Source organism: Emys orbicularis, chromosome 2 (assembly GCF_028017835.1).
Source record: "Emys orbicularis isolate rEmyOrb1 chromosome 2, rEmyOrb1.hap1, whole genome shotgun sequence".
Classification (NCBI taxonomy): domain Eukaryota; kingdom Metazoa; phylum Chordata; order Testudines; family Emydidae; genus Emys; species Emys orbicularis.
Window position 1 is genome coordinate 88,708,199 of NC_088684.1, and position 15,493 is coordinate 88,723,691.

The 15,493-nt window shown below is 40.5% G+C and overlaps 1 protein-coding gene across 1 annotated transcript in view; it reads left to right on the plus strand.

The window, feature by feature from the left end:
* PTPRM (protein tyrosine phosphatase receptor type M) overlaps positions 1-15,493 on the plus strand; it is a 712,503-nt gene that overhangs the window by 438,722 nt on the left and 258,288 nt on the right. Inside the window, exon 11 of the mRNA XM_065399529.1 lies at positions 1,160-1,262. Within this exon, the coding sequence (XP_065255601.1) occupies positions 1,160-1,262 (103 nt within the window). The remainder of the gene's footprint in view (positions 1-1,159; positions 1,263-15,493) is intronic.

Sequence of the window (15,493 nt, forward strand, 5' to 3'; positions counted from 1 at the left end):
TGTAGACAGTTTGCACCAGCACAGCTTACTCTGGTTTTAAACTGGGATAAACTGCACTAATGCTAATCCTGTTGCACTGTTGTAAATGGTGTCTACGCTAAGGGATGGTCTCACTAGCTACACGAATAGCTGAAACGTCCATGGTGACAAGATCTGAGGGTATCTCTGATGTCCCTCCACAAGAGGGTATTTCTTGATGTAGCAAGAAAGTTGGGCCTACATTTTCAAAAGTAATTGGTGATTTTTGCATGCTTCAATTTTTGGGTGTTCAAATTGCCAACTAAAAAAAAGTTTTGACCCATAAAGACTGGGTTCTCAGCACTCTGAGTGTCAGGCCCTTTGAAGGTATATCAAGTTGGGTAGGGTTACCATATTTTGAGCCTCCAAAAGGAGGACACTCCACGGGGCCCCGGCCCCGCCCCCAGCCCCAGCCCCGCCCCCGCCCCAACTCCGCCCCTTCCCCAAAGTCCCCGCCCCAACTCCGCCCCCTCCCCTGCTTCCCGCGAACATTTGATTCGCGGGAAGCCTGAAGCAGGTAAGGGGGGTGTGGGGGGAGGAGGCGCGGCCCAGTCTGGCCCCCCCGGCGTCTCCAGCCTGGGTCGGCTCGGGCTCTGGGGTGCCGGCCCCGGGCCAGCCCCCGGCCGAGCACCCCCGGCCCGCCCAGCACTGCCGGCCCCCGGCCCCCAGCTCGGCACCGCCAGCCCGGCCCCCGGCTCGGCACGGCACCGCCGGCCCCTGGCCCCGGCTCGGCACCGCCGGCCCCCGGCCCAGCACCGCCGGCCCCGCATGTCCCGATTTTCCCGGACATGTCCGGCTTTTTGGGATTTCCCCCCGGACGGGGATTTGGAGCCCAAAAAGCCGGACATGTCTGGGAAAATCCGGACGTATGGTAACCCTAAAGTTAGGTATCCAAACTGACTAGTTGCTTTTTGAAAATGGCCATGAAGTGTGTTTTTTGTTTCGTTTTTATTGTAGTTCTGTGTTTTGTTTTTGTTTTTTCTGAAGTCATTTACTTAATTATCTGTTATTTAACTTGTGATGTTGTGCTAGCTCTGTATTTTAAAGAGATCTTTATATGTGTCAAATCGATTTTTAAAATAAACTGTTAAAACAAACCTAGAAATAATTAGTCTATTTTGCCTCTTGTTTTTTCCCCCAGCACCATCTATGCCACCATATGAACAGGAAACACCTTTGAATCAAACTGACAGTACTGTGACAATCCTGCTGAAACCTGCACAGAGCAGAGGAGCTCCTGTCAGGTATAAGGGGGGAAGATCTTTACAAAATTAAAATTAAATCGATTAATTTCTTGAATGTGTTTTCTGGGGATTTTCTACACAGAAATCATAGTCTAAATCCATGTCTGTATTAGTGCTAATTAAATTAAATAACTGAAGAAAATGAAAGTGCTTTGATGTTGAGTGTTCGGGTATTGTTTAAAGGATTTGATCCAGATGCAAGTGGCTTGTTCTTTGAAGATAAGGAACAAAGCCACAGTGCTGTTATGTGGGTGGCTTCTTTACTTCTTTAAGGTAATTGCTTACTACAATGTTATGAGTTCAAGGACATAGCGCGCTTTTTATCCTGACTTGCTATGTTTTTATATCTGCTCTTTCTGTTTACCTCAGGATTTACTTACCACTATTTAAGACTTTTACTAAGTTAACTAATACAAAAAGTGGATTATAAAATTAATAACATTTAACAGTTAGACCAGTTTGGCAGGAAGAGGAAAGAACACAGAAAAATCAATAGCTCAACCTTTTTTTTTGCAAGATTAGGCTCTTTACTTCTGAATTATCAGATAGATTCTAAAACAGTAAATCCTATTGTTACTGAAAGAAAGCATTTACATCCATAATTAAGAACTGTCAAGGCACTTTGATGATGTAGTTTTTGATAATTTTTGTCAGTTTCAGAAGTATGGTTCTGATATATCCAGACATGAGTAAATTGAACTATTCCACTGCACATTATTATTTAATATAGTTTATAGCAAGGTATCCTACCTTTAATTAGATTATTTTCTGTTTTCTGTAATATATCTATTTTTGAATGGTTGAATCCAAAAATTTCTATTGGCATAGAAAGTACGCTTATTAAGTTTGCGGATGATACCAAACTGGGAGGGATTGCAACTGCTTTGGAGGACAGGGTCATAATTCAAAATGATCTGGACAAATTGGAGAAATGGTCTGAGTTAAACAGGATGAAGTTTAACAAAGACAAATGCAAAGTGCTCCACTTAGGAAGAAAAAATCAGTTTCACACATACAGAATGGGAAGAGACTGTCTAGGAAGGAGTACGGCAGAAAGGGATCTAGGGGTTATAGTGGACCACAAGCTAAATATGAGTCAACAGTGTGATGCTGTTGCAAAAAAAGCAAACATGATTCTGGGATGTATTAACAGGTGTGTTGTGAGCAAGACACGAGAAGTCATTCTTCCGCTCTACTCTGCTCTGGTTAGGCCTCAGCTGGAGTATTGTGTCCAGTTTTGGGCACCGCATTTCAAGAAAGATGTGGAGAAATTGGAAAGGGTCCAGAGAAGAGCAACAAGAATGATTAAAGGTCTTGAGAACATGACCTATGAAGGAAGACTGAAAGAATTGGGTTTGTTTAGTTTGGAAAAGAGAAGACTGAGAGGGGACATGATAGCAGTTTTCAGGTATCTAAAAGGGTGTCATAAGGAGGAGGGAGAAAACTTGTTCACCTTAGCCTCTAAGGATAGAACAAGAAGCAATGGGCTTAAACTGCAGCAAGGGAGGTCTAGGTTGGATATTAGGAAAAAGTTCCTAACTGTCAGGGTGGTTAAACACTGGAATAAATTGCCTAGGGAGGTTGTGGAATCTCCATCTCTGGAGATATTTAAGAGTAGGTTAGATAAATGTCTATCAGGGATGGTCTAGACAGTATTTGGTCCTGCCATGCGGGCAGGGGACTGGACTCGATGACCTCTCGAGGTCCCTTCCAGTCCTAGAATCTATGAATCTATGAAAAGAAGGAAGGTGCAACCTTATTTACTGTTTAGATCTTTTTTGAATGAGACATTTTCTTTTGGGAACTGTGGCAGGGCGCTGCAGGGGAAGCCCTGATCAGCTCCTGCCACTCCAGCCCCAATCAGGGGAAATGGGTTGGGGCTGGGCCACTGGCTAAGACTGGCCTGGAAACTGGCCACACCTGCTAGCCTCGTTAACAGGGGCTAAAAGCTTGGGAGGAAGTGAGTCCAAGAAGGGGGGCGGAGACCAGGAGGGGGAGAGTAGGCTCCGAAGGCGCCAGGAGCCTGCTACCCTGTTGCCACTGAGGCCAGTGCTAGGACAAATCTATAAATAATTTGTAAATAGTTGGAGTCTGGTGGTGGGGACCGGACACAGGAATAAAGAGCACGGGTGTGGCATCAGCTTGAAGTGGTCCTGACTCATTGGGGAGCGGGGCCAGGAGGCTGAACCCAGCGGGGCGCAGTGAGCAGCCCCATTACAGGAACATACAAAACAGTTGAGAAAAAATGGAAAGCAATAAAATCAGATCTTATCTGAACTGGCCTGTTTTGCAGATTATACTAGAACTGGAATCACATAAATTTTCCCTCTTTCTAGCTTTCCTGTTTCAAACCATTTTATTAAATAACTTTGGTTCATCTCATCTTATTTCTCAATGCTGTAGTACAGTCCTGAATATAAACATCAGGATTAAAATGGCACAAAGTAGTTATGTTACTACATAAACAGAAGCTTGTTAGACCGTAACTAAAGAACGGGTTAAATTGCTTTTATCTAGCCTACTGAATTAAATACAGTTGACTCCTGGAAGTATCGATAGGTTGAAAATCTCACCCATAATACAAAGGCACTAGTTGGGAGATTTTAAAATGCCAAGTAAGGGGATAAGTGGTTAGGGAAAGAGAAAGAGGGAGCCGCAGAATCAGATGAACACATGACAGCAAGTTTACAAAGCTCTTTTGCAACAGCACCTAAAATAAAATAGGTGCATATGCCAAACCAGTAGTTTAAATAATGAGTGAAAGAGGGAATAAAAATTAAAGTGGGAATTTCTTTAATATTATTTAAAGTTTTATTGTGCGTTACACACTCAGATATATTGTCATTGCATTGTTTACAGAACATGTTCTGGGAATGGATTTTATTTTTTTAATCTATATTAATCGGGTGTTGAAAATTCAGCTATACTTCATGTATGCACTTCACTAAGTAAGATGGTTGTCTATTGATTCTGTTATAACCACCCTGCTTCGTTGATGCAGATTCTTGGAATTGCACTAAACTTTTTAGTGTAAATTGTTGTTGTCATTTTATTGATCAACACATCAGCTGCGTCACATACAATTATTTAATTCCTGCAGTGGGTAGGGAAAGTACAGAATCTAGTATTCAAGTCACTGATGTTAATACTTGAGGTAACTAAGAGCTTTGGTTTCTTTTCCATGATTAAATATTTTTCTTTAGTGAAATATAAAAAGCTTATTTTTTTACCTTGTTTAGAATCCCCTCACCCATGTTCACAATATACAAAAGAAATGCTTATTGTTTGGCAGTTAAAGGACATTTCAAAAAGTAGACTTTGTAGACATGTTAAAGAGCCTCTATTTGCCACTGTAAAGTTCATGTTAATCAAGGAAACCGAGCTGTACGTCAATTTTTAAAAAATCACACAATTTAACATTCTTAAAATATATTTTAACAGTTATAATACAGTAAATTATTATACAGGTTGGTTGTTTTGTCTTCTGTTTTGCATTTGTGTGTTTTATGGCTGTTACTTTGTTTATTTCCAGGTAATTATTTTTTAGTTATACACCTCTAGCCCGATATAACGCGACCCGATATAACACAAATTCGGATATAACGCGGTAAAGCAGTGCTCCGGGGGGGCGGGGCTGTGCACTCCGGCGGATCAAAGCAAGTTCGATGTAACGCGGTTTCACCTATAATGCGGTAAGATTTTTTGGCTCCCGAGGACAGCGTTATATCGGGGTAGAGGTGTATTTCTGTAAAGAAATAATACATTCAATAGTAATTAATAATTCACTTATTTATCTGTTGATTTAGCTATATTGGTGTTTAGAATATTTGTGATTTACAAGACTTTTTGTCCTTTGAGTTTCTAAAGGCTTCTGGTTGAGTGGAATTTGTCTGAAAATGTTTATTATATATAGGTCTCTTTTTGCAAATTTTATATACATACACACACACGCGCGTGTGTGTGTGTGTTGTGTTGTGTTATGTAATGTGAAAGCAAGTACATTATAAAAAGATATATAATATTTTAAAACCATACCCACAAGTGTGTATGTTCTGTAAAGTATATGCTATTAAGTATACACTAATTTAGTTGGGGATTGGTCCTGCTTTGAGCAGGGGGTTGGACTAGATGTCCTCCTGAGGTCACTTCCAACCGTGATATTCTATGATTCTATGATACATTCAAACTCTCTTCTACACAACAGTTTTGCTTTCATCTTAGTATGTCCCAAACTGAGCTTGCTAAATGTATCAGGAATCCCAAAGACACTGAAATGCAGGATCAGATCCTCAGCAAGTGTTCATTGGTGTAGTTCCATTAACTTGGATGGAGCAACACCACATGGTAAGGACCTGGCTCATAGTGAGAGGGAGAAAGTAATCCTCAAAGATCACATTTATGTATTTATTAACTATAGGAGGAGCTGGTAAAGACTCTTTTATATTCAGGTTACCCTACACTTTCTGTTATAAACCATTCTTGTGACCTTTTTTGGAGACGTCTAATACCTCCATCATTTGCAAAAGGCCTTTGAAATTTGGCAAGGAGAAATACCCCAGGCTAAAGATGTGCCTTTTGTTTGTCCTATAAAATTCCATTAAGGTTAGCTGAGTTATAAACTGTTAAATATCACCATTTACCTTCTCTCACTTGTGTCATCAGCAAAATATTGCCAGCATGCAAAAAAATAAACATAAACAAAACCCACTAACCTGAACATGAACATTGTAAAGATTTGGGACCATGCCACCGCCAAAGCATCAGCACAAACTGCACTGGGAATACCTGGCAGCTGCCAGAGCAGCTATAGTGGCAGACTTGGGGAAAGAAAAGACTAAGGGGAGGAGAAAGCCAGGACAGACTGGGCTCCTTCCCACCATCTGACCACACTTTCTGGAGCCAGTATATGGCCCTAGCAAGTCGTCATCCTTCTGGGACATTACATGGGACATGAGCTTTCTCAACTCAAAAGTGGGGAGGGGGGGGGGGGAACAAGGAATGATATACAAAAAGGCCATGTTAAAATAAAGTTATTTCAGTTGCAAAGTCAAGCATTTGCAAGTTAGAAAATGGCAGAATTAAGGTTACTGGTACAACCTTCTGCACAAGCATTATGATACAGTCTTCAGTTTTACGATCGCATACCATTTTTTCCAAAGGGACCCTGCATTATTCACAATACACAGGATGGACACACAAGGGAGCAGAGTGAGGTTTATGGGGAAGTGTAAAACTGTCATTTCCTGCCTTTGGAGCACTTGTCTTTGCAGCCTTCCTAACGTTCTTTTAATGTAGCTTTTTTGTGTGTAATTTACATTATATTTCAGTCTAAACAAAAGTTCACAGCAAAGGCTGTCCATTCAGAACTTTAGTTGCCATTGAAAAATCCCAAAGGTGTGCCAAAACATAAATTGTCCAAATCAGCAGCATAATTCTCCCCATATAAATTGTCCACCACCCTACTACAAGTCTTCTAATATAGGACCATTGTAGCACCTTTTAATGAGGGGAAAGTGACATAAAATCTTAGGGCCAGTTTCTGCCTGGCTCTTATGAGAGGTTTACGGTATGGGGGAACCCCTTTTTGCACCCCCTGCCAGTCCACTCAGAATTACAGCTTGTTCAGAGCACAGTGGCTGCTCTATATTTACTACCTGGAAGTACAACGTTCCTTGGAGGTGATAAAAAGGAGAATCCCCTACATACACACTGGCAAGCACAATAGGCTGGCCAAATGTATAGAAGTAAATAGCAACACACACAGCAGTTGGGCCGCAGCCACTCTGTACCCAGAAGGTATTCTGGCTCCTCATGGCAGAGAGCATCTTAGTTCTCCCTTTGGAGTGATGGAGCTCCGCCCTAGCCCTCATGTAGGGCTGTGCCTAAAGGGCACTGTGGACCCCCTAAAGAAGGGGAGAGAGCGATACCTAGGTCCAGCTTTACATGAAATGAGGTCAGAGAGCAGGATGCAGTTTCATGCATGATTTGTGTATGCAGATACCACAAGTGTGAGCACAAACTCAGGGTCCAAGCACATAAGCATTTAGACATTTGAATACTGAATCACATAGTCAGAGGCCATGTTTGCACATACAGTTGCCCAGTTTATATGCAAAAGTGTGGTAATAGCACATGCATAAGAAGGCATCCAAATGAATGCAGATTTAACTCTGACCTTTGGCCCTTTACAAGCTTATCTTTGCTACCTTTACTGATTTATTTATTTGTAATGTCCCACCATTCTCACTGCTGGCAGTGTATGAGTGTTAGTGCAATGGTGATAGATCTCTTAAAAATGCTATTATAGACATAGCTGAAGAGGGAAAGACATAGACCCAGGGAGGGAGAGATATAGACACCTAGACCCAGGGAGGGAGAGATATAGACACCTAAGGAAAATAATTGGTAGTCTCTATAAGGTCTTCCTATTAATATGGAAAGCACATGTCTGCCTTTTACAAAGCACATTGAAAAACATTTTAGATATCAATTGACAGATAATAGTTATGATTATGTTCAAATACTACTACTAAATTACTAAAATTCTGAAATACAGTATTTTAAAAATGCTATATGCTGAACATACAGTAAGACTCTGCAGTCTAACTGGCATCAAGTGAGTTTGATTTTCTTGTAGAAATGTCTGTTCTCTATTTGCCTATCACAACCTTCCCTGCTGTTTATATTTTATTTAGAATGCATAATTTAAGAGTTTGTAAAGGTGTGTAGTTGAGTGCTGGTCTGTGCTCAGCTCCTGCTACTTGCCATTGTCTGCAAACTGTATTTCCAAATAATAGTTTTACAACCTGTAAGTCAGCCAACAAGCTTGCTTGAGCAAGTTTGAGATAGAGAAATGATGGAGCTTTATTGATGCTCATCATTGGCACTTCTTTCTGACAAACAAGTATTCTTATTTACAGCTGAAAGGTCAATCTCAGTTTAATTGAGGGAGCAGTGCAATAATTGCTTATGCTGTAAAAATGTTGTAATCCTTTTTTGTTATATTCTAGAACTTGCTTTGAATTTTTACTGTGACTGGAATTAGAATTTTTGGTCCAAGTTGCTTAGGTGCTTTTACAGAAGCTCATGTGTTACGCTGGCTTGTTTTGAAATTTGCATGATCTTTTTACTGCAGCTAGTCCCAGGATCCCTTGGCAAATGAGACTTTGATTCCTTAACTCCTACAGGCAGGGCCAAGTGTCACTAACAACTCCACAGATAATGGTACCTGTCATATATTAACATGATTATTAAAACTTAATCTATAACAATTAAAATAAGATAGATCTTAAGCAACTCCAGTGTTAGAACAGGATGGGTAAAGTACATCTTAAATCTAATCAGATAACTTTTCTGTTTCATATAGACCTATGAAAAGTCAGAGGGGAGGGCAAACCCAGGGTTGGGGGGTGGGGACTGCTCCCCTTCCCCGATAGTAAATGACGCTCCTTTGGTTTGCTGTCTCTTGAGTGTTAAAGGGAGTAAAAAGTGATAAAAACATGCTTTGTCCATTATAGTGAGCAGATCAGTCTCTGAATATATACACACAGCAGTGCCAGCTTTACAGTTGCTCTTCAGAATAGGACCACGCTTTAAGCACTGAGTCATTACAGCCCACATTTTTAAAAGTGCACACACACTTCTGTGCCTGCCTGACTTCCATGCACATAATGGTCAGTGCATGCACACAAGTCCACTGTTCAAAAAACATAATAGAAAGATGCTGTTGCGCTGTGTTCCTGCATTTGTCGAAGTAAAGCAGGGCTTTGTTTTGTTTTTTACTATATTATCTGTAAGGATAAGGCTGTATATTTCAGGTATTCCCTAAGTAGCTGATGAACAGGATTGCATGGGAATGTATCTTTCAACACTGTTTCTTATTTGTTTGTTTGTTCCCCTTTTTGAAGAGATTTATCACACTAACTGTTTGTAACATCAAACTTGTTGTTCTTGTTTTGTTTATTAATGTTACCATGGCCCCATTCTGAATTAATGCCACGTTGAGCTTAGAACTGTCAGACATATAGAGTGATATGATCCTTGTCTTGAGCAGCTTTCAGTCTGTTAGTGTTACTATATAATATACATGCGCCCTTTTCCCAGTTGAGCAGTGGGATTTTGCACAGTGTGGTTTATGTCCCACGGAAGCCATCTTTTCCATAAAAACAATGGTAGCCAAGAAAATTAACTTAGTCTTTACCATGCAATTATTGTTACCCAATGATGGGAAGAAATAACCTGGGTCACTATTTAATTTTGTTACCCACAACTATTTTTCTTTGTTTTCAACAAATTTTCCTCGAGAGGTTAACTTCACCACGGTTTGAATCTCATTAGTTTTTCTTCTCTCGAGGGTCACATTCCAAAGTGAGGTGAGGTCCCAAGTGAAAGGAATAGAATAGTTTCTAGTGAGCATTCATCTACTTCACAGAATCATTAGATGTTATATTTGGAAGTCATAGCAGGCTAGGCACTGAGAAGCTAGAGGTGTTGCCCATCAAGTCCAATATGCATTGACAGTATTGTGTAGAGATGTTCTTTCATCTTGTTTGGCTCTTGCAGACTCACATAGTTAGTTTTCATGAACATTAACATTCACTGACCATTTTAAAATGAAGAAAGAGAAAAGTTTGATTGCAGTGATTGTGACTTAAAGCAAATGCATTGTACTGCATTGTGTACTCTGAGATTATCTGACAAAATGTCTACGTACATTCCAAATGTTAAGATAATTTTAAAATACATTTCATAGTAAAAATAGATCAAGTGACTGAGAAAAACCTTGGCAACAGATTCACATGGCCCATGGCCATTTTCACCATCAGGCCCAAAATCTTGTGTGATTTTCTTAGTTTCAGGTTCTATTACAAAAGCCCAGCTCTAATAATTACTGAGTATTAGGCTGAATTTCCTATAGGTATTTGTCCTTCTACAATGGCACATTTTTATACTGCAGTAGACCCTGGACTTTGTCTTCTACAAATAATTGTTAAGTGTTTATTTTGTTTTTCATTAGTGATAGAGTGCTGTGTTTGTGAGTAGAGTGCTCACAGAGTTTGCTGGACTTATAACCTTGGCATCAGCCAGGCACAGCACAAGTCTTCCTTGATCATGGGCCTCAGATTGTCAGTTCCAGGCCTGAATCTCTTGCCTAGAAAATATCACCCATGCGTAACTGTGCGAGTTTCTGTGATATGTTCAAAAGGATATGTCATAACTATAAAGGGAAGGGTAACAGCTCTCCTGTGTACAGTACTATAAAATCCCTCCTGGCCAGAGACTCCAAAATCCTTTTACCTGTAAAGGGTTAAGAAGCTCGGGTAACCTGGCTGACACCTGACTCAAAGGACCAATAAGGGGACAAGATACTTTCAAATCTTGGGGGGGGGAAAGGCTTTTGTTTGTGCTCTTTGTTTAAGGGGTTGTTCGCTCTTGGGACTGAGAGGGACCAGACATCAATCCAGGTTCTCCCCATCTTTCTAAACAAGTCTCTCATATTTCAAACTTGTAAGTAAAAAGCCAGGCAAGGCGTCTTAGTTTTACTTTGTTTTCTCAACTTGTAAATGTACCTTTTACTAGAGTGTTTATCTTTGTTTGCTGTACTTTGAACCTGAGACTAGAGGGGAGTCCTCTGAGCTCTTTAAGTTTGATTACCCTGTAAGGTTATTTTCCATACTGATTTTACATAGATGATTTTTACCTTTTTCTTTAATTAAAAGCTTTCTTTTTAAGAACCTGATTGATTTTTCCTTGTTTTTAGATCCAAGGGAGTTGGATCTGTATTCACCAGGAGTTGGTGAAAGGAAGGAGGGGGGAAGGATCAATTTCTCCTTGTTTTAAGATCCAAGGGGTTTGGATCTGTATTCACCAGGGAATTGGTGAAAGGAAGGAGGGGGGAAGGATCAATTTCTCCTTGTTTTAAGATCCAAGGGGTTTGGATCTGTATTCACCAGGGAATTGGTGAAAGGTTTCTCAAAGCTTCCCAGGGAAGGGAATTAGCTTGTGGGAAATCGTGGCAGCGGACCAGATCTAAGCTGGTAGTTAAGCTTAGAAGTCTTCATGCAGGCCCCCACACTTGTACCCTAAAGTTCAAAGTGGGGATACAGCCTTGACAGGATATTAAAATATGGCCACCAAACACCTATTTGCTTATGACTCTGACAGGTTCTTTCCCTCAGGAGAGCCCCATTTCTAAATGAGAATAAGGTTGACGGGCAGTGCCCAGCATCAGTATGTAAAGCTTGGTTCAGGCTTTTTGGTGTGCATATAGACCTAGATGATGGCATTTAGCCGTGGACCCCCACTGAGGGCAGTGCAGATTCACATCACTACATCGCTCCAGGGAAGTTACAAAGGGATTGTGCCTCCTGTGTTTAGGGGGAGGGTGCACACTTCTTCATCCCTTTGGAGGCTGGTATGAATAAACCAAGCACACCGCCTTTTATTCAACTGCTAGGAGCTTTCTCCATAGATCCATACGTTCCCAGGCCAGAAGAGGCCATTGTGATCAACTAGTCTGATCTTCGGTATAACACAGGCCATAGAACTTCCCCAAAATAATTTCTTGAACATACATTTGAAAAAAAATTATTTAATCTTAATTTAAAATTTGTCAGTGATGGAGAATTCACTACGACTCTTGGTAAATTGTTCCAATGGTTAATTACTCTCACTATCTTGCAGAGGTCTTGTGGAAAGAATATAGCATTATGTAATTAAAATTAAAGACTGAATCATAACACAAACATGTAAGGAGGCAGAATTAAGGTTGCAGGAGCAAATTAAATTCTGGCATTTCATCACTTTTAACCTAAATAACATTATTTAATATAATTGTTTTGTATTAAAGTAGCATCTTGAGCAGACATTTCAAGCAAACAAGTCAGTGTCCTCATTTGATCACAAGTAAAATTAGGAAGAAGAGGAGAAACTCTATGTGGAGGGAGAAAAAATTAGCTATTAATGTGCTCCCAATGAAACATTACCATTGTATGTTGAATAATGTTTCATTTTGCTGAACATTAATATGAAAAACTTTCTTTTCACAGTACTGTTTATTTAAGCAGGTGGAGAAATCAATGGCATTTCCAACAAGTGTCATGACAGTAAAACATTGCTAAGTAAGAGCTAATCTGCAAAACCAGCTTACATTAAATGACATAAAGAAACATTACAGCCACTTACTGGGCTGTACGACTGACAGCATGTACTATTTAGAAAGGAGCAATAGAAATGCTTCATCTTAACATAGATGCTGAGAATGGTAAGATAGATGTCTAAGGCACTATAGAAGTGTTGAATTTGGGAAGAGATTACTGTGGGGATATATGATGGGGGTAAAGGGATTAACTACATTCTAACCTTTAGAATCGAAACTGTTTTCAGGATTAGCATTACAGGGCAGTAGCAGCAAAAGGCTACAACCTCATCTGTATTTAACAGCTGTTTTGATCCTAAATTATGCACAAGCTCACATCTAGCTGGGAAGAGCTGTAAGGGGTCATGCTGGCAGAAACACCTCTGCTCCTCCTGTGTTCCTGCCTGCAGAGAAGGAATACAAAAGTCAGCAATAACTTACCACAGCAGACATGCGAGTCTGGGGAAGAGGAGACAATGCCTCAAAGATCAGCTGTTCCCCAGGACCTGCTTATCTCATTCCATGCTGCTGGACGGTGCCCTGCAGAATCTCCACAGAGGAGCATTGTTAGACTCAAAGGAAAGGGGAATGATGCCACAGAGATGCCCCAATCTCCAATTCCGGTTTCCTGAGCTGGGATCCACTGGCTCCCCATACTTTCCACTTGTGGAAACAGAGACTATGATATGGCCCTAAGTTGAATAGAGGGGAAGCTGTGGATATGTGTACACTGCAGTTAAACACAGGTGGGCTGGCCCATGTCATCTGACTTGGACTTGTGGGGCTCAGGCTGTGGGGCTATAAAACTGTAGTGTAGACATCTGGGATTGGGCTGGAGCAAGCAAGTCCCTTTTTCTATGCTACAGCACAGCATAGCAAATTAGAGAACAGCCTTGAAGGGGGGGAGGTTTGTGAGAAGTGTTCCTTCTCTACTCATGGCCTGCTAATTCTGATGCATCCAGTTATTGAATTCTTCAGCCTAATTTGAGAATAACTCTCCAGCATAAATGTGGAATGGCAAATAGGCTCAGTGCTCCAGTGTTAACATTACATTTGAAAATCTATTAGCTAGGCTCCTGCTTTTGAAATTATTTCTCCATTTCTTTATGGTACGCAAGGAGTTTGGTCCATCTGCATGTGCATTATTTTGCATTTACATGTATGTCTTAATAACTGCCTTCTGCTTAAACATGATATGTCCAATTTCCCATAGCTATAGGTTTGGGTGTTGTAGCATTTGCAAAGCTTCCGTATCTCATGTGCCTTTCCCAAAGCACAGTTGCATCACTGTAATAGTTTTAGTTGTTGAAAAGCACAGGCGTAAAGCAGCAGTTACTAAAGTCTGTTTCTTATAGGTTGCACATTCTGAGTATAATGGAGGTACATCAGATATTAATACTTGTTCTTCGTGGCATTCACCCACGAAAGCTTATGCTCCAATACTTCTGTTAGTCTTAAAGGTGCCACAGGACCCTCTGTGGCTTTTTACAGATTCAGACTAACACGGCTACCCCTCTGATACTTGTTCTTCTATAGTAACTTTCATCAAAAGGTCTCAAAACACGTTGTTTGAGAAACAGTACCATCAGTTCATCTAGATGGGTGGTATCCCATCTCTTACTGTGTCTACTACCAGAAAGGTGGGGAAACAAAAAAATACCTATAATGTGCATGATCTGGGACTGAAGATGCTTCCTGTTTCCCTAAGACCATCACTTTATTTCTTAAACCACAATTTGCACTGCCACAGATTTTGTTTGCAGTCTTCAAATGATCCAACCCCTTCCCAAATCCAGCCACAATATGTAATTATTTGACCTCGAGATTTCAGGGTGAATTCCTTAAACTGATTACAGCGTAAAGTGGTATTTCCTAGAGATGTGTATAGATCTCAAAATTAATTATTCTGGAAGTTTGGATTTGTGACCAGGCACATTCATCCTATTTAGATTAATGAAAAAAGAGAGCCTCCCTGTTGATTGCTGGAACTTATCCTCTGTTCTCTTAGTAGACCCTGAATGCTTTTTCTCTTCCTACAGTTGGAGGGGAGGAAAAGTGAGTCCTTGTCTAGTCCCTTCTATCCCCCACATTGTGGAGGTAGGGGGACAGCATTGAAGAAAGAAGACCTGGTGGGGTCCTTCTCCCTCTTCTCTAGCTTCTGTAGTTGGAAGGAGGTGGGAAGAGGCTGATCACCTGCATGACACTGACTCTTTTTTGTTAGGAAATGCACTGGCTGCACTATTCAGGCTGAGCTAATGGAATTCCATCTAGTCTATTCAGCAATGGATCTCATGGTCTGAAGTTGTCCCTGGGCCTCCTTGGGCATGAAAAGTAGTCAAACTGACTGCCCCACCTTGTGAATGTTGGCCAACATTCACGAGTTCAGAACAGCACCACTGTGTCATAAATTTGTGACAGTTTGTTTTGTTTTTCCTTTTGCTTCTTCTGAATGATCTGCACTTTAATATAACTGAGCATTCATGTTCTCCTTTTGTGAGACAGAATAAAAAGAAAGAACCAATCAGTTTCCACCAGGCTTTCAGTGATTTGAATACTTCATCCAAGTCCTCTACCTCGGTTCCTTTCCAGGCTAATAATCCTAGCTGTTGCTTTCTTTGTTTCTTTTGGTTAACCAGTTTTTAATCTACAACAAGACTTTGCCCCTTACTCCATAGTTGTTGGTTGTTTTGTAAATTGGTCTTGGCAACCTGAACACTTGTGAGTTAAACAGTGTCATGTTGGCTGATAAAGCACTTTGCTTGCTGTAACCATGGTGCATTTTTCTACTTGTATTTATACACTTGCCTTTTTTCTTCTCCTTTAAAAGGGAAGTTAAGCAAAGAGCATAAAGCTGATTAGAAAGCTTTGGATTGCTCTTTGGATTGTTGTAAGTGTCACAAATGTAAATTCACGACAAACATATTTTTTGGCTTGGTTCCTATAATTACTGCCACAGTTTCAGCAAATCTCATTGAAATTGAAAGCATTGTTAAAACCCTGAAGTGTCAAGTATTCATTTTTCTGAAAAGAAAAATCTTACTTTATCACATAATGACACATTTCAGCTTGCAATAGTAGGTAAGATCACACGGCT